The 27,551-nt window shown below is 41.8% G+C and overlaps 1 protein-coding gene across 4 annotated transcripts in view; it reads right to left on the bottom strand.

Moving 5' to 3' along the window:
• The window catches only part of HDX (highly divergent homeobox), a 47,270-nt gene extending 21,854 nt beyond the window's left edge, over positions 1 to 25,416 (bottom strand). Inside the window, exons 1-4 of one of the 4 annotated variants that reach the window (XM_061361907.1) lie at positions 25,235 to 25,416; positions 17,746 to 17,892; positions 12,155 to 13,276; positions 7,445 to 7,498 (exon numbers count right to left, since the gene is read on the bottom strand). In XM_061361907.1, the coding sequence (XP_061217891.1) occupies positions 7,445 to 7,498; positions 12,155 to 13,276; positions 17,746 to 17,892 (1,323 nt within the window). In that variant the 5' untranslated portion in view covers positions 25,235 to 25,416. Of the gene's footprint in view, positions 1 to 7,444; positions 7,499 to 12,154; positions 13,277 to 17,745; positions 17,912 to 18,058; positions 18,317 to 25,234 lie in introns of those variants that run through there. The other 3 variants (XM_061361904.1, XM_061361905.1, XM_061361906.1) reach the window with 3 other exon arrangements.
• Between the last annotated feature and the right edge of the window lie 2,135 nt (positions 25,417 to 27,551).

Below are 27,551 nucleotides of genomic sequence, written 5' to 3'. Positions count from 1 at the left end.
TCATTACTGCAACAGCTGGACTTTGTAAGGAATCCAGTTGGCACAGCTCAAGGCTGCTCAAGTTAAAGCAGTGAAGTGCACCTCAAGAGCACTCTGGTGAGCAAAGCTGAATCCCTGGTGTGCAGTCAGCCTTAGCAGATGCTGGTTTTCCCTGCAGGCCTGACCTGAGCTCCTCCTACCTACAAGCCATTTTCAAAGAACAAAAGCATAGTTATCTCCTCAACTGCTGCAACAAGATCTCTTTTTATAGGTGTTGTCAAAATAGATTGTAACTTCTGAAAGTGATAGGAAGAGCTTGCCCCATCAGGGAGCAGAAGCCAAGTGCTAAGAAGAGGGAAGGCAAAAGGAATGTGATAGCAATGCTCAAACTACAGGGAGAAACAATCGCTCTGGCCTGCCCTGCTTTTCTGAACACTCAGGGCAACTTCACCTTCTGAAGTATACTGAGCATTTTCTAAACATAAATAAGTAATATTTGCTGTCAGTTCTGTAGAGCTCCCACTGACAACACCACTGCAGCAACCCACCGCTCCTCCCTCAGCTTACTGCAATCTCCACTTATCAGGAAAATAAAATAGGAAATTCCTTTGTATTTAATGTGCATGCCTTAAAGAAACCTCCTGGGACATGTCATAGAAATTCCCCTCCCCAGCAGAGGGGTGAAATGAAAGAAGAAAAAGGGAATTTGCGTGGTATTACTGCAGATAAAAGGGCGTAACCCCAGTTAGTGTAGTTGTGTCTCACCTTGTTTGTAATGGGCAAATTAGAACAAAACCCAAGAAAGTACAGCTGATGCTGGAGTAAGCACAGATTTCTGCCTGCTGCGTGACTTTACAGTTATCTAAGAAAATGCTGCTTCTACTGAAAGAATACAGGGCAAGAGCACTCGCTAACAGAAAAGCTTTGTATTTGTGACCTGCAAAACCATCCCTGCTAGACAAAAGACACACAATTGCTGACTGTAGACAGTTACCAAAGGGATGGTACTGCAGGAAGGGCACAGAGGCTGCTCATTTGCTTCTAAATACAAGGACTTTAAGTGGAGGAAGCAGTGTCTAGCAAAACTACCTGGTGTTCAAAAATGTTACTTAAAAAAGGAGTGTCACATCTTTTCCATTTTAGGAGAATGGATGTTAATTCTGATGATCTACTACAAATGTTTTAATAAAAATCTTATTAGATAAATCACTATTCAATGCTTTTCACAAGTGCTATGTAATTTTGCTACAAAACTTGGGTTGTACAGTCAGTCTCAATAGTTTAGATCAAAGTAAATGTTTTAATGTTTTAAACTTACAGGAAGTATGATGTTGCTACTCCCAATGAAGTATTTTGCAGCCACTTACTGTGGCAATGGAAAGGGAAAGAAAACAAAACAAAACTCGAAGTTTTTGTTTTACCTCCTTGACAAAAGTATTTTGCAGGTTTCAGATGACAATATGTATTTTGGGTCGGGTTCTTTTTTTCCTGTTGCAGTTACTGCTGCACTTTATCCTTTCACTTGTTCCTGACAAGCCCATGTAGCAGCACATGAATGATACTGATACTGATCTCAGGTCAGAGAAGGAAATGGAGAACAAGCCTTTTCAGTCAATTCATACAAAAGAAACAAAAATCCTACAACACACAGACCACATGGAAGAGTCCAGAAAGCAGGAACAGAACTGAGGGGAAAAACAAGTGCATGTAAACAGCAGATGATACAAAAAGTCAGGTTCCCCTCAGGGTTGAGGAGAGAAGAATCGCCAAGATGCCTGGCCCAATTCACCCTAATCAACTCTGCATATTCTCCAGTTAGCACTCCTCAATCCCACTTCAATTTTTCTACTTTGGAGTCTGTAGCTCATCTTTGCCTTTTTTTTTCCCCACCAAGATCACACTACTGAATACAGCCAAGCAGGTAGGAACTGAGCCTCTGAGAAGCTGAAAGCACTGTCTTCAGCAAGGTACATTTTGGCAGCTCTAACACTGCCGGTTGGTCTCTGGAAGACAGAATCTGTCAGGTTTCTGGGCCTGAGATTTTACCAGTGCCTCAAAAGAAAGATCTTGACATTTAAGGGTTCCAACTCACAAAACCTGCTGAAAGGGAAGCAGGTCACTGCATATCAAGTGAAACACAGGAGCTGTATGTTTGACTGCTTGTACAGTCACTGTGAGCTGCTTTATGGTACCTCAGAGGGCACAAAGGAGGATGGCTGGTCTACTCTGCTCACTTGCTGCACCAGTATAATGGGATCAGCCTTAACCCTTATGCTCACTGGACGTAAATAACACTTCAGCTTGTCCAAAACTTAGATGCAGACCTTGTGTAACTTACCTTTGTGTAACTTACTGTGCCACATGCCTCTATATGATTTTTTAGGGAAATCACAACCAACCTTCCATTACAGCATCATCCCCTTGACAAAGATTACACCCAAGTTTGAGTTCTGCATTATAAGCTGCTCAAAAATTACATAACACTTTTATAAAAGTCTATTACTTTTGTGAGAAAATAAAAGGTGGAATTTCTACATTGGACATATAATTACACTTCCATGAATTTAACTGATGGCATTCTCATGCTTAGTATCATGAGAGGAACTGAGCAAACAAGAGGGGAAAAAATGCAGTCCTATAGGTGTTGTAACATTCATGGTTATGCATCAGCACAGGAAAAAAACTATCAGAATATTGAGAAGCTTCATATTCAGGACAATATTTTTCAATAGCTGAAGACAAGCCAGTAATTCAGTTCTTATTTTTACTTTATTATAACAGCTATTATGAATGCAATTCTCATTTCCTCTCTTTCAGATCCCCTGCTTGCTGATTCAAGGCTTGTCTTTATCCTCAGCAGTGTTGACTGCTGAATTCTTTACATTTAGCAGTTCTCTTGTCCATAGCCTGAAAAGCAGAGGAGCTTCTTCCCACAGAAAACAGACTATCAGCTCACAATGAAAAGCAATCCTTGTGAGCAAATTGAATCGGCAGTTCTGCCAAGCAGAGGGTTAAACCCTGCTTATCCCCTGACCTCCCAAGTGTAACAACAACATTCTTGTAAGAGATGACCCAGTTTATTACAGACATTCCTGGCATTTTGCCAAGCTGCTCATAATACCCACTGTGTATGCAATGTTTGTGGTGCAAATCTGGTGTCTATAATTGGTATGAATAACTGCACTGCACTGGAGTGTCCTTATCCTGCCATTTATTAGAGCCTGCTTTTTTAGATCAGTTTTCATGCATGAGTTGAAAATGTTTCGGGCCACGTGCACAAAAGCTATACACAATCTTCAGATTATTAATAAAAGACATGCTAAAAAAAAGAACTAGAGCTTCAATAGAAATGCACTAACTATTAGTGCACAAACAGATTTCTAGAGAGAGACTTTTTGCATCTTTTCCCACTGGTTGAGGAAGCTTGAAGTTTGCTCTGATGGAAGCAGAACTGATAAATATTTCACAGTACCACAGCTTGAAAAGAACTGCAACTGCTTCAGCACTCAGCCTAAATTACATATATTCTGTTAATGTTTCTAAACCAAACACAGCTAAGAAAAGGAAAAAAAAAGGAAAACGAAGATATCAGTGCAATGTAACTGTCTAGCCAAATAATTACACTGTAAACTCCAGTCTTCTCACTCCATAATCAACATCCAATCCACATAAACTGGCAACTCACCCTTCTTGAGATTCTGAACCATAATTATAATGATTCTTATTTAATCTATTGATGTCTTCCTTGCATTTAACTAGAAAGTCTGCTTTTCCCATACCTGGCCAGATATGACACGCTTCTAGCCTGCAGGATCACAGCTACAATAAGCCTAGGTGATTTGTGGGAATAGGTGCAGGATATAATAAAAAGATTTATTTCATCTGAAACAAGGCATGCCTACCCTTTGCATCCATTGAAGGACTGTCATTGGGAATAGTGAAGAGGTGCTGCTGGCAGCAAGAAGGTGATGAGATGTTATGCATGTTATTAGCATCTAATGTGAACATTAACAAAATGCAATACCTTGAGATATGTGGTGAAATATTTCACTGAAGGAGGAAAAGTATTAACCAAATCCATTAATCCAAATGACGCAGAAGGCATGCATAAGGACAGCATTCACAATTCAGTCCTGTGGAGATCTTCAGTTTGGCTTGCCTGCCTCTCTTTCTGAGGACTCTGACTATCTTACTCAAACATGTTCTCACCAGTTTGACTAAAATGGAGTTTTCTTCCCTCTGCCCTTCTAGGAAAGGGGAGTAACGTGAACAGGTGAAGAGACCTTCACAAGTTGGTGCAGTTTTAAACCAAGAGGTACAACTAAGGTGCACTTTGACTTTAGGTAGCTTTAATCCCTATGGGTGCTCACTTTAAAGGCTACTCTAAGATATTTTCTCTTTTTGTAGGCTTACTGTGGCAGTTACAGTTTTCATGACACTTTCAGACCACAGACGAATGAGGTACTTTCTCTTGTAGTTACACTGATGTAGTCTCCTCCACACATCCACCTGTGGCAGCTCTTGCCCTGTCCTGGGGTTAGACCAGCTCCTTTGCCTGATTCAGAGTGCTTGACAAGCAGGACTTTCAGAGAAACACTTTATTGCCACTATCTCCAGAATTTTACTCAAATGGGCAATGGTGAAAGAGCAATTTAAAAACCAGAATAAGCATAGGAGCTCTGCACTCATTTCAGCTATTTCCCTCCCTGCAAAATAAACACCAGAGGCCAGACACCCTAAGCTGAAGAGGCAGATCCAGCTAACCTACCTATGGTAGGAGCTCCAGCTAAGCAGTATGTTCAAGAAGGTCTCAAGGCACTGCTACAATGCAGTGTTGCTTCAGGTAGGGGGAAAATACAAAACCTTTCGCTTATCAATTTCTTCACTGATTTCCTATGCCTGCTTCCAAAGGGTGATTGTGCAGAAATAATTGTAAGACCTTAATTTACTATCTTAATGACTCTGTGTTTCAGACTTGATAGTAAGACCACTAGAACTGATCCCAATTAGAAATAAAAAAGGAGAAGTTAAACTATCCCCTCTCCACCCAGAATAAAACTTCCCAACTAAGCCAAGCACTCTAGGTAAGCCATTTTACCTAGTCAACACCTATGACAAACGTTAGCATACCAGGTTATACCTACCATAAACACTAAGTATCTGCTAAGGCAACAGAGACATAACTTAAGCGTAGTTGGTACACTCAAGACCTAACTGAAAAGACAAAAGTGAAGATATTTTCCCCCTTTTAATTATCTTTAACCAGTATCTTCACTGTTATTTTTTACCCTTGCTATCCTTCCACCATCCTGTAAAAACACCCCAAAATCAATGCATTCGTAAAGGCCAGTGCATTGCACATGCTCCACGACAGAATACAGAACTCCATAATTTCAAAAGACATTCTCATGAGTAACAGAGGGTGATATTTCTAGACTAACGTTCATTAACAGTCAGGATTACATCATCTTACAGCGCAGCTGAGCAGACAAGAAAGAGTTTCTGCAGAACTGCACAGTTTTTATTTCTCTCTTGATGCAGTTGAAGGACAGGGCAAGGAAAACAAAACATCAAGGCAAAACATTAAAAATTCAGAGCATCTAAAAGATAATCTTTTCCATTCCAAACAAAATACAGATTGGCTTTTTCACTGTCTGAATGGCAGTAATTGCCATAATCGCATACCCATTCTATTTCTGTTCTCCACACTTTCTTCAAAAGAATTTCACATCTGAAACTGAAGTTTCCTAGGAAGTAGGAGCTTTTTCTCTCTTTTTGCTGTCTTACACCTGTGTGTATACAGCAGTTTTAGAGTGCCAACTCCCAAACTGGTATCCTTGAGTAGACTAATTATGCATTCAAACTGGAGAAAGCGCACCCACAAATCTGGAAACAGATGTTGTCAAAATGGACTCTATTAACCAATGGCGCATATGCATTTTACTGATTAGGAAGACTCGTGAGTAAAGGCCTAAAGAAAAAGGAATTCCTAATAACCAACCCTAATGAGCAGGCACTTCTACAGCCTTGAAGATTTTAAGCTTATTGCAGAAATTTATTCTACAGCTTGTGTCAGATATGTAGCATGATATTTCTAAAGAAGCATGATCAGTAGGTCAAGGGAGGTGAATCTCCCCATCTACTCCACATCGGTGGGACTCCATTTGGAGTACCATGTTCAGCTCTGGGGTACCCAACACAAGCAGGATGTGGAGGTCCTGGAGCAAGTCCAGAGGAGGCCACAGAGATGCTGTGAGGGCTGGAGCAGCTCTGCTCTGAAGCCAGGCTGAGAGAGCTGGGCTGGGTCAGCCTGGAGAAGGCTCCTTAAGGGGAGACCTTAGAGCAGTTCCAGTGCCTAAAGGGGCTACAGGAGACCTGGAGAGGGGCTTTGGACAAGGGCCTGTAGGGACAGACCAAGGGGAATGGCTTGAACCTGCCCAAGGGGAGACTGAGGTGAGCTCTTAGGCAGAAGCTCTTCCCTGTGAGGATGCTGAGGCGCTGGCACAGGGTGCCCAGAGAAGCTGTGGCTGCCCCATCCCTGGCAGTGCCCAAGGCCAGGTTGGACACAGGGGCTTGGCGCAACCTGCTCTAGTGGAAGGTGTCCCTGCCCGTGGCAGGGGATTGGAACTGGATGAGCTTTAAGGTCCCTTCCAACTCAATCCATTCCATGATTTCATGACCACCATGCTTCAACAGCCACTGCTGAGAAACATCATGCCCTGCTCTCTTCACTGCTCCCAGCCACATGCTTCTGCAGCCACAGTAAGTACATTCAACCCACTAAAGACAAACTCAGCGGAAGAATATGAATCTAACAGGTCACATGCCTGACCTGGATTACCTTGCAATTAGATACTAGCACCAGTGCTACAGACGGGGTGGCAATGCGCTAGTGTTGGGGGGAGCGGAACAGAGTTACTTTCCTGACAAAAGCGGTTTCACACCTTGTGCTACAGTTTGGAGTCATTTGTGACTTAAGGACACTGACCCAGCTGATTCTGCCTAATGTGAAATGACATGTATGCGATTAAAGTTAGACTTGGTAAAGTTACTATGGATAGCAGGGACTAATTCTGTGAATGTGCAGAGTAGCCAAAGAGGGAGTTACTCTGTTAAGCATTCAGTTGCCTCGATTAACAACCATTTAACTTTCAAACTAAAACAAAAAAAGCATTCTGAGCTCTAAACTCTCAGTCCTCACCAGTTCAGGTGTTGTATTTCAGCTAACAGCACAACTCATACACCTGGGCATCACATTACTGAGCACAGGCTTATGACCTTGACCTATTTTTAAAGATACATATCAACCTTACCTTAACTGAAACACTGTATACAGGTAATGTTTGTATCAGTCAAAGTGCAAAAGGAACATAAGGTGAACAGAACTGTCAGTTTCAAAAAATGCATTTTAATAAACTTTTCACTCCACTTGATGCATTAGATACTTAAATGGAAATATACTTACTGCTCTTTTCCTGGAACAACCTGTAATCCAAGGCACAGTAAGGTTTCCTGAAATCTATAGAGGGAAGGAGGAAACAGAACAGAAAACAGCAGCTTAGTTGGCTATGACAGCTAACACTGAGCAGCTTTCACAATATTGTGCATTCAATTCTGTTAACAACGCCTGTAAGACAGGTTAAGATCTAAAAGCAAAGTCACACTTAGCCTTACTGCTGTAAGGCTAAAACCAAAACAGTTTCTTTCAGAGAAGGTAAAAGAGCATGAGGGCAACTTCTGTACTTTTGCTATCTCAAAACTTGTATTTCAGAACACAAGTTTTCACTTTGAATCTGTCACAAACCCATAAGATTAAGCAGACTAGACTCAGACAAGGGCCAATGTCTGACAGAACTGCTGACACCCAATTTTCAATTACAACAGTTAAACATGCAGAAAAGACTATAGTACCTGTTTCTAGCTGAGCTGTACAATGTCACATGTTAAGGGTTTGCATACTGGCATTAAAACTAGGGACATCAGGTTGGAGAAGGAAAGGAAGGCGATATGAAGGCAAAGGTTTGCTGCCTTGATTCCCATTGCTTCTCCATCATTCCCAGTGATCAGACTTTAAGTCTGATCTTGGACCGTCTTCCCTGGCCATCTGAAATGTGTCACAGCCTGGAATATTTTAGGCTTCTTTAAGATTCGTGTTCTGCTGCAGACAAGCAATGCTTGAAAGACTAAATATAGCTCTTGAGAGATTAATGAATCTCAAGTCATTACATACACTGTATGTGTGAGGAGTAAGAATCTATGCACTTCTGCTGACTGTATCAAACTACACTAATAGTTTTTGTATTTGCAAAGTGTTCTAATAATGAACCTTCCAGAATGAGCATAACCAAATATAGAATACCTGGTGCAGCCTGTCTGGTGTACAAGCACCCAAGATAGTTTTATTCCTCAAGCTTTTAGCTGGAAGCACTTGGAGTTTACCTAAGGTCAGACAATCTGTCATTTCAGCACAAAGCAGGCTGAGGGGGACTAGAAATGAACACCCTCCACTCCTAAGGGCAAGCCTACGTCAGCTTTTGTGTCTCAAATATTCATTTCTTAGCTGCACGCATACATTTTAGAAACTCTATATAATTACAATTCTGTATCACACCACACTTCACACCACAAAACCTGCTGTAAATGCCTCCTCAGTATCACTCACGTGGCTTTTCCCCAGAAATTTGAAGTGGGGTTACAGGAAAAACCATGCTTTCCTATGTGAATAAAGCAATCAGTCTGCCAGAGCATTAACAGCTAACTTGGAAGACAAACACAAACAAGTTCTGAGAGGTATGATGGCAAACACAACCAAGTTTATTTCAGTATAACTATTTGAAGACAACATGCATCCTCTTGTCTTCAAAAGCCTCTAGGGATATAAACAAATCACTTTGACACATTAAAAAGGAAAAATGGATTCCCATTTCCTTAAATAAAGCAAACTTGCAGCTCATTCATGTAAAGCAGCACCCTTAAAGTGAATCTTAAATATATATGTATTATATACGTATCTATTCTGACCTACTGGCTGCAAGGCTTAGGCTTTTCCCTTGAAAAAGACAGGGCTAAATTAGGTAAGTCTGCTTCAGTGTGTTAACAAAGTAATTAAAAATACACATACTTTCCACAGTATTTTTGTCCCTTAGGGTTGGGGGAAGGAAACCAAGAGTAAATCACGATTCAGCCTTGAGGCCCAGCAAGAATGGCCTCTGTAATTCAACTCGCTTAAAGCCAAACTCAGAAAAGTAGGTTGAACAATTTGTTTACTGAAACTGCTCAGGCATTAAAATTGATCACTTAATTAAATTTAGTCTTAAGTTATACTAACATGGATTAATGGAACCAGTAAGGAAGCTGTAACTAATTGCTAATTAGATACTCCACCAATGTATGACAGTAATTACTTCATCAAAACACAAATCACACAGTTCTGACGTTAAAGAAACATCTGCTTGGATGTTTAACTACTCCAATAATCATGTAGCTCAGGTTTAATCTATTTTTAAATTTAGGAAGATTTCCCTAAGTTGTAAGATTTTAATTCCTATGCTGATGGATAAATCAGCTAAACATGGGCAACAAAATGAACAGGAAGTGACTCTGAACAGGAAGTATCATCCTGCATAAGCCTAAAAGACAGCCCCTCTTACAAAAATCCACCTCTTGAAGCTTAACATATAAATATTATTAAGCTATAAGGACACGAAATTTTCTGCACGAAAAAGGAGTCACACTGGACTTAATTTTAAGAGGAGGACTTGGAGGAGGGGGTTAAACTACTGACGAACTGATGATTTCAATAAAATATGTTAATGGCCTAGCAGGGTAAATGATTTGTTATACAGGACTTTGAAGGCAGTAGGTGAAATTTTCTTGCCAAGGTGATAAATGTGCATTGCAAGTCCCACTGTCATACACTAACACCTCTTGAGATATAGAACTAACTTCTGCATTGCTCTGGAATGTGATAAAAACTCTCAGCAAGGAGCACAGTGACCTGGAGAAATCAGGACCATTGTTTCTTCAAGGTACTATGGCATCAGGCAGGACACAACTCCTTTGCAGCTTCCACAGAGCCATGATACTACATGCCCCCCCTATATATTCTCTAAAAGTGTCATCCTAGAGGTTCACAGCATGCATGTTTACAGCAGCAAGTGAATTAATAGCCACCTGCCCAATTTTTCCAATGTAAGGTCTAAGGTGCATTCCCAAATCCACAGAAGAGTCTCTGAGAGTCAGGCATGAAAGTCAAAGTGGGTATCAGTGAATTCCTCACTTACCAAAAAAACCACAGGTACATTATTATAACAGGAGAGAACCACACCAAACCCAAAATGGAGTCAGAGATCTCCTCATTTTGATCCATTATCACATCACATGGACAGATCAAACAACACCTCTCCTAAACTATGTTTCATGAACTGGCTGTTTAAAAAAAGACTATGTCCCTACCCCCCAAAAAAATAAAAATAAAATCCTAAATCAAAGATATTTCAAATCGCATTAAAACATTCAAAAAAAAAAAAAAAGGGGGAAAAAATAGTAAAAATAAATCTCACGGATGCCTTTTCAAGAGTGATACAAGAGGAAACAGCTGCAGGTATCAGTGACGTATTTCACTTCATAAAACTTCAGATAATTTCCTTAACCCTATTGTATGCAGTTTTGCAGCTTTACCAGCTGTTTACTGAACAGATGTGCACGTTTACAGCTTTTCCTCTATGAAATTGGGATATCAGAAGTAAACAGCATTTAATGCACTTTATGACTCAAGTAAGAACAGTAACAGCAAATACTGACAGACTGGGAGAAGGGAGAAACAGAAAGAACAGCTTGTCTAAAGTGCTCAGCCTAGAAAAGACCATAAATAAGAATTGCCGATGTGCCATCTACTACGCAGACTCTGCTCCAAAGTAAATACGCTCATCGAACCTCAGGTTTTCTGAGAAAAGCAGTGATTCTCGTGAAAAGTGGCACTCACTTGAACTCAAAAGCTTGGTTTTGAAACCTCACATGAGATAGGAACAAGTCAGGAAAAAAAAAAAAAAAGGAAAAAACCAACCAAATTAAAACCACCCCAACAAACAAAAAAAACCCACCCCAGAACCACTTCACAAAGTATTGTCCCCTACACGAGTGAGCAGTGCACAAGGAAAGATGGCATGTTGTTTACATGGTTCACTTTCAGGTAGATTAAAAAGGAAGTAACAGGCAAATGCACAAAGGCAACACACACAGAATCACATGCTGTCAGTCTTCAGACTTTTACCTCAGTGTTTCTAGGCTGTGTCATGTCAGAAGGCATAAAAATCCATGGGGGAAAAAAACCCCAACTAACAAAAAAAATCAATCTGGCTGCTTCCTGCCCAATTATCTTCCCTCTAGTTACTACAAAAATTAAAAATACAAGTGTGCCAGCGTCCTACCTTCTCAACATCTTCTAGTTCTTCACTGACCTGCATTTAACTTTCCCCACTCTGTATCTGACTATCTGACTCTATTACAGGATAAGGAAATAAAGTTTGAATGCAAAACCGACATTTGAATTAGATGCTGTGGGAGAAGAATAGTATTTGTTCACTTAGTGTCTCCCATCATCTCAACTATCTTGCACGAGATCCTAATCCCCAACATAAAACAGGTCCAAGAGATGGGCAACTGCACAGGGGGTATGGGGAGTGCTGATGGAAGAGCTAATCCAAGCTGACATTAATAAGGACAAACAACTGCACAACACACAGATGACAGCATGATCCTGTGTTCTGCCGTGTGCCATGTGCAAAGTATGTCTGCAGAGGAACAACCAAGGGTATCACTATGACATGTGCTGGCAAGCCAAGTCAGGACAACGCACACTTGATCCTGCATCAGCAGCCACAGGCATGATCCTCTTGTAACCAAAGTTTATCTATCAAATCTATGAAACCCACACTGCTCTTCAATACACAGCTATACACTGCAGCTGTGGACTTACAGATACATATAAGAGTGCTACGATACTTCAGTGCTACCTGCACTTCTGTTTATGAAGGGATGATCTCTAACTGAAAGATGTAAAAGGAGCACAGCCTGCAGAAAGGTGAACCTATCACTTACTAGCTAGCAACCTTGGAACAGTACTTATCTACAGATAAGTCTTCAAGGTTTGAAGACAGACAAATTGACAGATTACCTGGTAATTATTTTGGTTTTGTGACAGCCTCAGTTGACTTGAAGTTGTAAAATGAGGAGAAAAGGTACTTCTTGATGGATTAGCACTGCTATATAATGTACTGGATGTTGTATGTAATGAGGTCCGTGCAGGATGGTAGTCTCTGTTATGATACAGAATATTGTCAGGCATGTCCCTGGCATTCACCATCTGTGAACTACAGCTCACATTTCTTCCTGGCCCAGACAAGGCTGCACTTTGGTTCTCTACTCGAACAGAACTGCTGCTTTCACAGTATCTTGAATAGCTTTGTATTTGTGCTCCCATGGATGCTAGCTCCTCTTCCCTAGCATATTCGTCATCCACGTCTCCAGTTTCCATCGCGATGGACAGACAGGTGCCTTCCACTGAGCAATGCTTCTGCGCTGTGCTTCCTCCCACCATTCTTTGAGGTTGATCTGTAACTGCCAGAGAAAACACTTCACGGATTTCCAAGTTTTGCGTGCTACAGGAAGGGTCCCTGGCATTAGCTCTGTGTCCAGGGGGCACATGCGATGTGAGAGCTGCATGGTCTGGCTTTTGTAACCGCTGACATCCCATGGGTTCAGCCTTACAGGGCCTGTGGCATATCATCGGCTTCTGAGGTAACACCAACTCTGCAGTCTGGACTGATGAACCACCATAGCTTTTTTTAGTGTGACTATAGATGGAGTTTGCAGAATTCAGTACACTTGTTTGCCTAGATAAAATAATAGTCTTTTCCCCAACTAATAGGGAAGCATTTTTACAATGTGGTACTTGTCGCCCTATAGGGATGTGCTGCTGCTGAAACTCTGTATCGCCTTTTCCTGGTAGCCGTGGAATAGAGGTTTTATGTATTTCTGCCACTGAAGCATTTGTCTGTTTGGTGGATCCTTGCCTACCAGATGAACTAGCAGGACTATATATACCAGTAACTATTACATCATTATTAGAAGAGGTCCAAGAAGTCTGCTGACTTTGGGATCGACCAATATTCACCACATTTCTAACTGCTGCTTCCGGAGGTACTGAGGGAATAGTAGGGACAGTCCCTGGGGGAGTGCCTCCAGATTCTATAGCAGTCTTGCTGCTCATCTTCCTTCGTTTATTGCCAACCCACGTCTGCAAACAATGACAACAAACACAAAACAAAGCATTAAATAAGCAGAAAAATTAGGCAATTCCATTTTTAAGCAGATCTAATGAAATGTTAAATGTTCAAGTTGAGACCTAAGTTTACAAAAATGTAAATAACTTACTGATTATGCAGCATCTGAACAATACAGGGTGGTGAACAATACATGCCTCTCATGCTTGGGATTCGTATACTAACTCACAAGAACCCCAGTTTCAATTCAAAAGCCCCAGTTACTCAAAAATCCTGTGACTGGTTTTGCCTCCTGTCCCTTAAGATGTATTTCACTCATCCTGCTGTGACTAATTCCCCCAAATTTAAGCTTTTAGTATTTAGCACTTCAGGATGCAGAACCATCACTGAGGTATGTAGCTAACCTTCTGTAATCAAACAACTGAGATACAACCTTCAAAACTACCTTAAACAGAAACTGCCAATTCTTGAATTCAAATGAGAGGAAGCAAAGATACTTTCTGTCAGACAACTACAAAACAATTTTGTGAATATTTAGACCTACAGATTGATTTCCCCTCTGCCAGCTGCACAAATCAAGATCTGATGTCAAAACCTGCTTTTGAAAGACACTGACAGACAAGATTTGGACTACCAGGATTAAATTCTGACACAAGCTTGCTATTATGGACATTTCAGAAAGTGACAATGACAGTTACATGGGTTTGTGTAAAAGACAGCATTGGAAAAAAAATCATTGAGAAGCGCAGGTACTATGGCAGTTGTGCACAGGTTAAAATGTACTGCTGTGTGTTTTAAACACACAGGAACGCCTGTCCTGCAAGTAACACATTAAGACTGAGCAAAAAGAACTCAAGGGAAAATATTAGCTTCAGTATTTCAAGATAAAGAGAGTTAATCTGGTGGAAGCATCAGCTCTAGCTCTGGAAGCATCAGCAGCACTTAACTATCCCTGGCAATTTTCATGATCATAGAGACAAGACCTGCTCAGATTCTTTCCATCTGTCTGTACTGAATGTGAGAGCATCAGGGAGCAGGATACAAGAGCCAAAGAACAAAAAATAAAGCTTCTGCATCTGCTTATGCTCGTTATGAAAAGGATCAGATACGCATACAGAGATATGGTGAGACAGTTTCTGCACCACACTGGCTATCATCCACCGCACACCTGAAGCCAAACCAAAGCAAGACCTCAACATTCAGCAACCAGTTGGTTTAAACAATAAAATCCTTCACCCTATAACAAGGAAACTGCACTGAGCACCTATCTTGGGTTTCCATCTCACTATGTGAAAGGAGGAAAGCTTTCTTCACATACCAATGCATGCTAAGGAAGTTAAACAGATTTTTCTATGGAAAAATACACATCCCTGCCCTACAGAAGTGTGTTGAAGTCTTCATGTCATTCTACCCATTTTTGTTGTAGAATTTTCCAAAGTGCCTAATTTGAGCCATGATTTGCTGCATGCAGGAACATCTCAGTTACTAATGATCAAATTTCTCTTCTCAAAAGCAAGTTTAAATGCAGAAATTTTAAGTCATAGATCTCAAGGTGCTTTTCTTTATTGAATGAAACAAATCTTGAAGGTCAGACTTTGTTGTTGCAATTTCTGCTCAGTCAGTAAATTCTCAAGATAAAAAACTATAGAGACACTGCAATGTTTGGACCAGGAAAGAGATTTCATCCCTAACTTTTCCAGCTGTATAGAACTAAAAGCTAAAGGTTTTCCTCGCACTTTTCCTGAAAAGAAATGCATTCAAAGAAATGCAACTAACTACTGTTCACATGGGATTAAAGTAGTTTCAAGAGACAGCACAAATCAGGTTTGCCATTCGCTGAAGGAGTCCCATTCTCCTGACCATGTCCCCAGCTTCTTCTTCCCACCATCTATCCAAAAGCAGCCACCTGAAGGATCAGGAAACCCCCAAAAGGCATAAAACTTGATTGATACAAAAGAAAACAACAAAAGTTTTGGTGACTTATCAAATTTAGCTGGGTTACTGTGAGTAAATGCAACAGATGATCAGCACAGGATGACAGGAGAGAAAGATTTGCACAGCTGAGAAGGGAGAGAGTATGAAACTTCTCATTTTTAATACTGTGAGACAATCACTGAGAAGAATTAGACTGAAAGGGAAGCTCCATGTTGTTACTAATTTGATGGTATGGTATCACTGTCTGATGTGACAGAGGAGACATTAAGTATAAAATATCCCAAGAAAAGGGACACAAATCTTTGTTTCAATCCAGCCCTCCAACCAGTAAGTTTTGGGAGCATTTTACCCAACACTGGAAGCATTACTGAAATTCTTAACTATCATTTATGAGGAGCTCTCAGAAAAGATGACACATCTGAAGTCCACCTGGTAAGAAAATTACCTGGAATTTCAGAGACCCTGATTTTACATTCCTAGTTTGAATGAGGCAGAGCTGGAAATTCAGACTGTCCCACATTCCAGGTACACACGCCAGAGGGACTGTCAGTGGTGCCTGGCCATTAGTTTTGACCAGAGTCCATTCTAAATCTGAAAATAAAGTGCCCTCAGGAAATCCTTCAAGAGGTGTAAAAGAACAACAAAGCTGTAACCCTTTTGGTATCTCTTGTGGTACTATGGGCAGAAGGTCACATCACCTCCCTCACCACTGCTCCCAGCGCTCCCTAACACTGTGAAAATCAGACCTGGAAAACTTCTGCACTGTATCAAGTCATATTGCTCGCATTTCATGTGAAGACAATAAAGCAACCAGCAGAAGTATGCTAATAGTAATGCACAACATCAGGCCATGCAAACCAGGCACAGCTAGAATAGTTGCCTACTGAATGTGAAGAGAGGCAGGGTTGTGTTTTTTTTTCCCAGGAGTAACTTTACTACATTCTCTAATTTTGAAACTGAGAACATATTTTTAGGTATTGCAGTAATAAAATCCATAGAGGTTTACAATCAAGTCATAAATCATTCTTTTTTCCAACCCAGCTCGAGATTGGAAAGACTGGATGTTGTTCTATTGGACAAAGGCTATAGAAATCCTGATTCAGGGAAAGAATATATTCATAGAGTATTGACATTTGAATGATAGCAGTTACATTTAGGGAATTCATGCTTCCATTATAGTCATATCTGCACATGCCAGCTACAACCCAAGTATCATTTTGCTCGACACTGTGCAGAAGTACTAACTTCTGTCCAAGAGTTTCATAGAGAAAAAGGGGAGAATGAGGAGAGGCAGAAAGGGGGGTGGAAAGAAGAGAAAGGTGAGATCACACAAAAATATGACAAATGAAGGACAAATGCTGGGTTTGTTTCCACTGCACTGTAGGGAGAAAGTTTAAGTACTGCAAGTAAGGGCTCCGTAAGGGAATAAAACTGAAGGAAGAAGGTCATGACACATTTTTGCAGTAAGGGAAAAAGAGAGGGAAATGGAAATAAGAAGATGGAACGCGGATGAGGCCTTCAAACAGAGGAGAGACTGGCTGCCTCTTCTATGTCCTTAATCAGAATAAAATTAGAAAAACAGGCCCTGACTGCATCATCAGCACACAGATTCCTGTTACAACTCTTTGTTTCAGGGAGACTGAATTTCTGGCTGACTTTCAGAACTTCCCACCACCTAGCACTGAGAAAGTAAGTTTTAATATCTCCAGAGTCTTTTGAAGGAGAAGAATCTACACAAGATTTAGGGATCAAGAAGAGTTATTACTGTCAATATACCACTGATATACCGCTTAAAGTAAAAATAGGCTGGTCTTACTCCTTCTTCAGTGTCCAGTGTTGCAGCCACTCCTGGTAGCTCAACTACTGTTATTTTTTCCACTAATGCCTCATGATTTCTATTTCTGCTCTGAGACAACAGTCATTTTGTTGTCTAGTATTTCACAAAGGGATTATTATTTCCCTTCCCATAGACTTTGGAAGAGCTCCCGTTAGCACTAGTGACATTCTTTTATAAGAAAAGAATGCACTCGCTGTAAATAACTATGAGGTACCACAATATTTATGATTGTGACATGGAATACAAGCGTGACAGTGTGTCAAAAGAAATACTTCCACAATTATTCCCCCAAATACATTGGGTTATATAAATCTGTTTAACTTAATAGTGCCCTGATAAAAGGACTTTGACACAATACATCACACAAGGTTTATATGGGGCAATCTAATTCATAATTTAACAAATACTAATACGAAGCCCAAAAAAAACAACCCAAAACACCATCAACAGAAGACAAACCAACCAACCAAACAAAAACCACTCCTTGTGCAGTCCAGGCTCCTGCTAAATACAGCAGTCACGTGAATCACATTTCAGCAAAAATAAACTATAAACAGGCTCACTGGATAAAAATGAACATGTCACACACAAACTGAAGTCTGATTTAAGACAAGCATGAAGTTAGAGATTCCAGTCCTCTGCAGATATTTTATGTAAAGAAATGAATGTGTATAACTTTAACATACAAATTTGAAAGGCCTCAGTACTTACCCTGACTACACTGAAGTCCAGTTTAGTTTCTTGTGCACACTGTAATATGAGCTGAAAGCAATTTTTACTTTGATTTGTCATTCCATTTTCATAATAACGCTGTAATATCCTTTGTTGCTCTACAGTAAATACAGAACGCAGATTCATCTAAAAATAAAAGAAGATACTCTGAAAGTTGGAATAAAAACTGTAATACTTGCAGAATGTACAGGCTGTCGTTTATGCTTGTTGTGATAACGCTAAGTGTTGACATGTTTTCATTACAGAGTCCTTTCCCAACACTTTTACTTACTTTCCAAAAGCCCCCTGTTACAGTCAGCATTAGCAATTCCTTTGTGACAGACTCAAGTTGAATAGATGAACTACATGTTTGGAACAACACTGACAGCCTTTCATAAATAAATAACTATTATGCTGGTTCGCTAAGTCCAAGAGCCTCTAGTTTCAAAGAAAAAGTTTCTTTGTTAAGAAAAAAATAAAGGATAAAGGCATTAGGCAAACAGAGTAACATCAGCAGCTCCAACAATATTGCCAGGTCTGTTTTTCCTCTTCCTATCTCAGACAAAATCTGAGATAAAATAAAGGTGACTGGCACAATTAGAGTTTCTGCCATCTCCAACTTCAGCAAGTTCTACACTCCATTCTGGCTGGTCATGCTACTCCTTCTGCTGTGTTAGCACCAGCACTTCCCAGCTGCAAAGTCACAAAAATCAAGGACCAGAAGACAAACTGGGGGAGAAAAACCCAAAGAGAAGGGCTTTAAGCAGTTCTGGTCCAGCCTACTGCACTACTAATGCTCTAATATTAACACTAAGGAGGGAGCACCCAAATTACAGCCTGAGTTTAGAAAGGTTCACACTACGGTGAAACTGTAACCTGAGGCTATATTTCTTGAGAACATTTAAGTGTCATTTTAAAGGGGTAAAGGGCTACAGCACCTCAGGATGTGTTCCTGCCCCTTTGCTTTGTCTGAAGCAGAGCTGAGTGGTTCAGCATGCTCAACCAGAATGAGGGGACGCACACTCCTCCCAGGCTAACAGCGACTCTCTGGGCTCTGTTTTCAGGCTGCTGAGCCAGCTCAGCCAGCTCAGCACTGGGTCTCCCTATAAGAGAGCATCGCTGTGTGGGGACAAGGCCATGGCAGTCGCAGGTGGCAGCTAGGGATGAGACAGCTTCTTCAGCAGCGGTTTGATGAACATGTTAAAACCGACCCAGTTTTGTTATGCGTGAATATTCATGGCCTACCTTGGATAAGACAAACAGCTGAATATGGCCAAGTACAGGACAGGCTCCCTAGCAGCAAACTGACATTCTGTGCTCTTCTTATATGGTCCATAAAGGCAAAGAATATAATCCTCTGGTTACATGTAAGAAAAGAACCCCATCACCACAGGATTTCCATACCAGGGACTTTATCCCAAGCAGGAGGCTGCCAGCTGAGACACCACTAGCACTTGCCAGGAGCAACCTGGCATATGACCTCGTGTCTCGGAAAGTCACCATCCACAAGTTATTTTTAACACTTTTGGTATATGTATCCAAATAATGCAAAACAAACTAAAGAATAATAAACCTAACCATCACCTTGTAGGAAAATGAACGGGGTGACGGAATCCTTTGTAGCTTCCAAGCTTTTAGTTATCAGTTTTGGAAATTCTGGATGGAAAGCAGGAAAGTAGCATATATTTAATTCTTTGCACAAGAACTCCTCCCGATTTAGAGCAAGTAAAATTATTACGGAGACACACAACTCCTTTCACATTATTAAACAAGGTGATTGTACTACATAATGGGAATTGATACTAGAATTTGACAGGCCTTTAAAGAAAAAGACTACTATCTAGAATTTGGAGTAAAACGTTTGTAGGCCAGAGCTTTGACCTCAGAGTTTACTTTTCTCTGTGTCAAAAGACCATAGAAAAATTACTAAGCTGTAAAAACTACTGTTTTCTTTTCAATAATACTTAAAACAGAAGATGATTTTTCAAGCATATTTTTACCCCTGTTCCCAGTTCTTATTTACCCTCTCATTCTTGTGCATTATTAAATGCAGCACCATCAGCCACATCACAAGCCAGGCTTTGCCCGAGTGATGTGTCCACCAGAATGCATATTCAGCCACAGTCAGAGGTGGGCAAAGGAGGCCCTTGCTCTGAATACTCTGCTGTTCAGATAAATTCGTAGCAAGCAACAGAGGAGATAATTATTAGCCCATTAAGAAATCAATGAAGTTCATCAAAATCTACTTTATAAAGTTAAGAACTGTCTTCAGATCTCCCCTGTGGATACACATGATGATGCAGCCACCAACTGATTTATCGCACTTTTAAAGAACATGCAAGAGTTAATTTTGTGATTCTTTTTCCTCCTGCAGGACTGGCAGGCCCCAGCTTACACTTCTGTGTTTGCTATTCTTTCAGAGGTCCTGTTTTATTCAGTTGAGATCAGTTCTCAAAAACAACCTCACCAGAAATAGTTATGAACCTTGTATCTTTCCATATCCAGATGAAGTCTGTCATCAAATAGTTCCAGCATTTCTATAGACAGGCTCATTAAAAAGCAGCATGCTCTCCAAAGAGTTCATCAACTGCAATGAATACTCCTCCAAACTGCAAGATGGATTTTCCGAATCAGACCTCATGACCTGCAAGTGAAGGTGTGTCAGGTCCTTGACACACTTTTTAATGATATGGATTTCTGTGTCCAAAGTCACTTCTATGTTAAAATACTTTCACTGTTGTATTTGACATCTCTAATTCAGGCAAGGACAGGGTAGAGCATTTTGCCAAAATCTCCTGACCTTCAGAGAACCCTATATGCATTCCATGACAGACTTCACACAGCCAAGCTCAAGAGAGGTCATAGTCTGGTGTAATAAACAACTCACCTTTGCAGTTTATTTTCATCACTTGTAAACTACACCTGCCAACCAAAATACTGGTTAAGTTCCCTTAGTGACTTCTGCCTTGAATGCAGTCAAGTACAGCCCAAAGGGTCTGTGCAGAGGCCATCAGAAACTGATTTAAGCAAATAGACTGCAGGACACTACAAAACACAAGAGTTACCAACCTGCGTTTACACTCCAACATCTAAACTTCCAAATAAGTCAGATTTTAGTAATGCTTGTTGTGTTTTAAATACACTGAATCCTAAGGCAATAGACAGTTCTGTACCATCTCCCTTTGCCCCACATACCCACACATATATTTAGCAAAGCTACAGAAATGACATTAAAGTATTGTTAAATATTATCAGCTACCCTGCTGTGTAAATCAATCTTATTCATTCTGCCCTGCCAGTTAATGCATCCTTTTTTGAAAAGAGAAAAAAACGACCCCACCTTTTATCAGAAGCAACAGAAATTTAGGGATCAATTTCAGAATAAACCAGAGCACACACATTGTGCTCAACAGGGCCATGCAGGCAGCTACATCTGCCTAACAGAAAAGTTGGTTCAAATTCCACTTGAAATATAAAACTCTAACTATGCAAAACATAGGATTCACAGGTCCACTAAAACAAGCCATTCTAATACATCCCATAATACTTCAAATTACACTATGGTTGTTAGGTATAACATGTTAATAAACAAGTACACTTTAAGCTCCAGACAGCGCAGAAGCGATACATAACCTCAACACAGAGCACTAATGGGGAGTAAAGCTCCAACAAAGCTACCCTTCCCTAGGGAAGTATCAGAGTGGGTTTTGCTATCTGGGTTGCAGACACAGCACAACCTCACAGGGCAAGTGCTCTGGTCAGAGCCAGGCAAGTAAAAACAACTTCTCAACAACATCTTCAATTACACAGAACAAGAGAAAGGAAATCCAGAATCAGTGTCTTTTTTAACTGCCCTCATAATAACTTAAAACTAGCCATAAAAGTTCACAAGATTAATATCAGCAGTGCTATCTCCAAGCATTTAATCTCAGTAACATAGAGCAAAACACTAACTGGCATTCTGCTTTCACACTCATGCGTAGGACATCTGGCAGGATTCCTTCTCTCGCAGGTTAAAAGCTCACTGGTAGTATGTCATCTGTAAAGTCCAGATGGAAATCAGTTTGCTATCAGCAGTTCTTAAGTGCTTATTTAGAATCACTAAAACATCACCCTGTGCTGAATAAACCAATTACTGAATGCTTGGAAGCTCCATTAGAAAGCCACAAAGTCCAAAGCCATCGCATTAATCCACAAAGCGCTGCCTCTGCATATCCCATCTTCACAGACAACAAGTTTTGCTCATTACTATTTGCTCAGTACTATTAAAAACAATCTCAGTACCTTCAAAGGAAATAAACTCCTTTTCCCAACTTCTGCACCTGCAAAGCACTCCAGTTTCTTTAGGACTTCTCACCCTTGTTTTGAAGCTCAGACTCCAACTCCGAAAACCACACAGATTTTTATCATAATTTCATTTTTTGCTTGACTTTTCAAGCTTAGAAAATGTATCTGGGCTTTTGGGAAGCCAGGTGTCCAGTTGGCACATTGGCACTAAAAACTTTGATAGAGACAAGAACTCTGTGAAATCAAACAAAATTCAGGCAAAGCATCATGCAAACTGAAATTCCATTAACGCAAGTTGTATTTTCACTTCAATAAAAGATAGAAGGGGCAAAGCAGTGTTTAAGGATTCAGCATCTGCCTGCTCTGCTAACAAAACAAGGTAGCTTTGGCCAAGCATGTTGCTGTCTGTGTGACAGTGCAGAGAACAATCTATGACAAAAGAAAAAGCAGGTTTCCTGTAAGTACTTCCTTCACCCCTGCCATGCCTCCCAAGCCAACTACCATTCAACTTTCCACTTGGGTGGCCTCTCACTACTCAACATTCTGTAAACCTACCAATAGAAAGGTATTGTTCTTCATTCCCTTTCAAAACCCAGTACTTCTGCAGACTTTTTTAGCTGCTTGAGCAACTTTTTTCACAGTACCCACTTCCCTTCTGTGGCAAGGGCCAGTACAAGCAGAAAGGGGAGAACACCCAAGAACTAAAGGGAAGTTTGCTTCTGAAATAGGAATGCATTTGCTTCACGCAACAGGTACTTAATGTAACAAACATCCCACACTGTTTGCTGCCAATGCCTCATCCTTCCACTCCAGTCACTTTATTCAACATCCAAAATGAAGAATCTCTCCAGGAAGATGCGGTGAAGCCCAGAGATGTATTTTCAGAAACTAATGAAAACAAGTCGGTGCCAAGGAGTACCACAGAAGAACTAACAACAAGAAAATAGAAATAATCCTGTACCAATGATCCCCTGATAATTAAACAAATAATTCACCAGTTACATAGCTGTTCTGCAATGGCTACTTGCAAGATCTGCAGGCAAAGAAAGAAAAAGCAGCTTAAGAAGGAAAAGAACTTCTGTTGTCAAGTGTCTGCAACTTAGAGCATGTAGTCTTGTCAAAAAGCCTCTAAATACTAAGATTGATGAACTAAGTAAACTTACAATGTAAGCCTTTATAGAATACATTAACAGTAATTAGTTTGAAAAACAGGGAAACAAGATGAGAGGCATATCATTAAGTTTTTAACAGTAACAGAAACTAGGCTTAGATGTGAAATTAACATCAATTAAAGAATTCACTCAGAATACAACCCACCACAAAGTAATCAAGTATAAAAAACTTTATGGCAAAACTGTTAAGGATTAACGCAGAGAGATAAAAGGGAAAACAAGCAGTTTCTGGGGGTGTTTTGTTGTGTGCTTTTTTAAACTCAGGACTAAAACATTTGCTTGGAAAAAAGTCACTTATAAAAGCCTATAAGCCTATTACTATTTTAGGTTGTCCATTCCTAACAGGTACAACAAGAAAACCAGCACACATCTCAATTTATTTCCTTTTTTCTCTCTCTCTCTGCAGACCTCCAGCAGCACAAAATAACAAGACTCGGTCCCAACATAAAACTGAGACAAAACTGTGACTGTAAGAAAGCTTCTATATACATAAGACAAGCCCGCAGTAGCGACGCTATTACTACAGCTTTAGAAACCCAAACTGCACCAGCAAGCACCTAATTCACTTCCCACATCTGCCAAAAGCTGACAATTTGTTGCACGCCCCAGTGGGAAGGAACCATCCAACCAATCCCCTAACTTACGCAGACACTGGATATACATCAACCAACAATGTTTAACAACCTGAATCTCTAGCTTACTGCCTCTTTCATACACATGCCAAAACACAACTAAACAACTCTTAACCGCAGCAAATTATGCTCATGGCTGGGCAAAAGCAATATACAGACGAGCTCGTGAAACTACTTTTAAATATCCATGACTTGCAGCACAACTGCTTCCCTCTTCACAGCAGTTTTAATACTGCATTACAGTTCTACCTGTAAAATGAAGCCCTTTAATTAGGGACAAATTAAGACAGCCCTCAATAACTTAATAACTCACGACCACAGCTCTGCAAGTTTATTCACTTTATTCATGCAAATGAGACTCTGACTTCAACTGGTTAAACCTCATTTTAAATTAAGCATACACACCAGAGTTTGTAAGACCTGTGTCAGAAAAGGAATGCTCATACAAATTTACCCTTAAGATGCGAGGGCTGCTTCAGAACTTCAGAGGATACAGAACCACTTCGATTGGTTACACATGCCAGAAGCCTTAGTCTAACAGAACAGAGAGGAACAGCTTTGGGGATCACTTGTTCCTCAGTGGCCGTACCTATGTACCAAACAAGCTCTTCCAAGGGTGAGCCCTCGCCAGCACCATCGTCCCTCCACAACACCACAGGCTGCATGGCAAGTGCACTTCTCCTCCCTCATACCATTCCAAGCACTTGAGAGCTAAAATCTGACAGCAAAAGGCCACCGTTGTAACAGGCACTAAAACGGGGCCTCTGACAGGACGGAGTCCCCGAGAGAAACAAGACTTGAGCTGTTCCCTGACAACCCCTGCAGCTGGCCGCCTCCTGCCCCGCTCGCGTCCGGGGGGGCCGCACAGGCCCCACACCAACAGGCACCAGTACCCCTGCCCAACCGTCCCGCCACAGCCTCCCACTGCACCAGCGCTGCCACACAGAGCTACCCCCGCCACGGGTACAGGACCGCGGAGGCGCGCACCGAACACCAGGAGGAGCGCGACCCTCCCGCGCATGCGCTTAGGGCACGAAGGGGGGCCACAGGGCAGCGCGCACGCTCACCGCGGCCGAGGCTGCGCAGGCGGCTCCTCAGCGCACCGCGCTGTTGCGCGCATGCGTAGAGCCCCGACGGTGGGTGCCCAGCGCCGGGCTCTACGGGGCCGCGGGGGAGGGTCTGTGAGTGCGGGGCCGCGCGGCCGCCCTACCCCCACCCCCCGTCCTCCCCTCGGGGCCGCGGGCCCAGGGACATCATCACCATCATCATCACCATCATCATCATCATCATCACCGTCCCCGCCCGCCCGCCGCGCCCCCCCATGCGGGGCCCCGCCCGCCCCCCTCCCGGGACTCAGTGGCTCCCGCCCACCGGCCCTGCGCAGCGCGCCGGGCTTACCGTGCTGTGCGGGGCCGGCCCGGGCGCGCGGGGCTCCGGATTCAGCCGGTTTCGGCTGGGTCGGTCCCGGCGTCACACAATGAAATCAGCGCCTCCGATCATTAATTCTCATCATGATCGTGACGTCAGCGCAGACAGCGGCCAATGGCAGCGTGAGATCAGCGCCGGCCGGGACAGCGCTCCCCCGCCCCTCGCCCGGGGTGGGGGGGTGAGCGGTGCCGTGCGGGGCCGGGGGCCGCTGCGGGGAGCGGCAGGCACAGCACCGCCCCTGCGGCCCGCACCGGGCAGCCCCGCAGCGCCCTCAGCCCCGGCCTGTCCCAGGCTCCCGGGCAGCCCCCGCTCACCAGCATCCCCCCGCCTGCAGGCAGGTAGCGGTGGGCGCCGTGGAAATGCCGACGGGGCGCGTGTAAAGCGATCCCGGCGTTTTCAGAGAGCGATAAATAGTGAATCGCCATCCCAGTAAAACCGACTGTGTTTAATGTTTTTCATCGCGCTGCTCTGGGCACGCAAGTAGGTAAAATCTGAAAAGCTTCATAAAGGGTCGGGATTTCAGTTCAGTGAACGGTATGGCAGCCAAGAAATGAACTTTTTGTTTCTTGGGGTGAACACATTTGGTCTGGGACGAAAGGAAATGTCAGTCTCTTCAGGTAGGCAGCCCAGGCCCTCACTTGTGTGTCGGTTGGAGCTGATGACTACAAGCACCACAGCCCAAAACACTCAGAACACTGTTACTGTCCACAGCACATCCATCCATAAGAAGACCTGGTCAACAAACAGTGGGATGGATGTCTGATACAGCCCATCAGTACTGACAGATTCTGTGATAGGAATCACATAAAGGCATTATTTGGTGGCTTGGCTGTAGGAGCACTAAGAATTCTGAATCTGATGTGAGGCCTTGTGTGCATTACAAAGCCTATGGGTATGCTGTGGCCCTGCCCTCAATAGTTCACGCTGTACATCACAACATTTAAAATGTTAAAACAGGCAATCTTATGTAATGACTTTAGTCAGAACAGCTGGTAAACACTTCTGTGGGACTGAAGTAAAATAATTGCTCCTGGTTATTTGCAGGCAAGGAGGAGAAAAGTGGTCAGTGTGCATGTTCATTTTAAAGTTACAGGAAGTTCATTACATTGTTTAAAGATTTTAATACTGACTCCTGACAGATTTAACACGGGTTTTGGCCACCTAAAGTTTTGTCTATGGTTTTCCATAAGCAGTGAAGCAGGAAAACATGCTGAATGTTTGGTCATCCACAAATAAAGTAGAACCTTCTAGACTGTCTTTTAATAGTTGAATAGTAGTTTGTGTTCTGTCCACATTGTAATTACGCTTCCTTCACCACTCGGGAAAGTAATCAATAAATAAAGCTTAATCTGAGCTAAAAATTTCCAGTACTTGAATTGTTCCAGTCTTTATCTTCCCTTTCCTGCTGTATAAAGCAGAAGATGTACCAAGCCAGCTCTCCTCTGGTCATGTACATCTCCCCTGGTGCAGCTGATGTGGAGAGCTCTGCATACGTTCAACAACTTTTGATAATATAGGAGATACTTTGATACAGTATTTCACCCAGTGATGGTGTGGATTAGATGCAGTAGTAAACACCCTGAATTTAAAATCAGGATCTTACAGAGAGTCCATGTATTTTAAACCCTTAATCTAGCATTATGCGGCTGCTTCCTCTACATATATCCCCTTCCTCTTTGTGCCATCAACACAAACCTTGTAAAAATTGAATGCAGCAACTGTGAAAGCCCTACACCACTTTCACAGAAAGTATTGCTTTGGAATTTGGAAGGACACCAGAGAAATCTGGTACGTTTTCTTCTCACATTTTGTGGGGCTTGGGAAACAAACATGGTGAGACGGTCTCTCAAAATGAAAAAGTGTTTGATAAAATACCTCTTATTAAACTCTTAAAATGTGAAATGATGTTAATATTTCTAGAGCTGTTATTTGGCTAATAATGTGCTCATGGGTGCTTTTTCTATAGTTAATATCAAAAGGTCGTAGGATTGCTCTTGAAGGAGACATCAGCTGTGCATTTAAGTTGTCGAAGAAACTTGTATGCGGGCTTCTGGCCACAGAAAAAAATTCCTAGAACGTAACAATAGAAATTTGTCTCAGTATAGAAGGTAAGAACAAGAGCTAAGAGCAAGCAGAATATGAAAAAAGAGTAAAGGATGTGAATAAATATAGTCATGCTAGTGATAGGAGCTGGGTAGAAGAGCTGCACTTAACAATACACACTTGGCAAAAGAGTAAACTGGATGTATGGGATCAAAAGCCACTGCTGTTTGCAGCAGCAGAATGA

Source organism: Neopsephotus bourkii, unplaced genomic scaffold (genome assembly GCF_033783945.1).
Source record: "Neopsephotus bourkii isolate Nb327-2 ecotype Australia unplaced genomic scaffold, CSIRO-AGI_Nbou_v1 NB_1067, whole genome shotgun sequence".
NCBI lineage: Eukaryota > Metazoa > Chordata > Aves > Psittaciformes > Psittacidae > Neopsephotus > Neopsephotus bourkii.
This window is presented reverse-complemented; position numbering and strand designations above follow the sequence as displayed.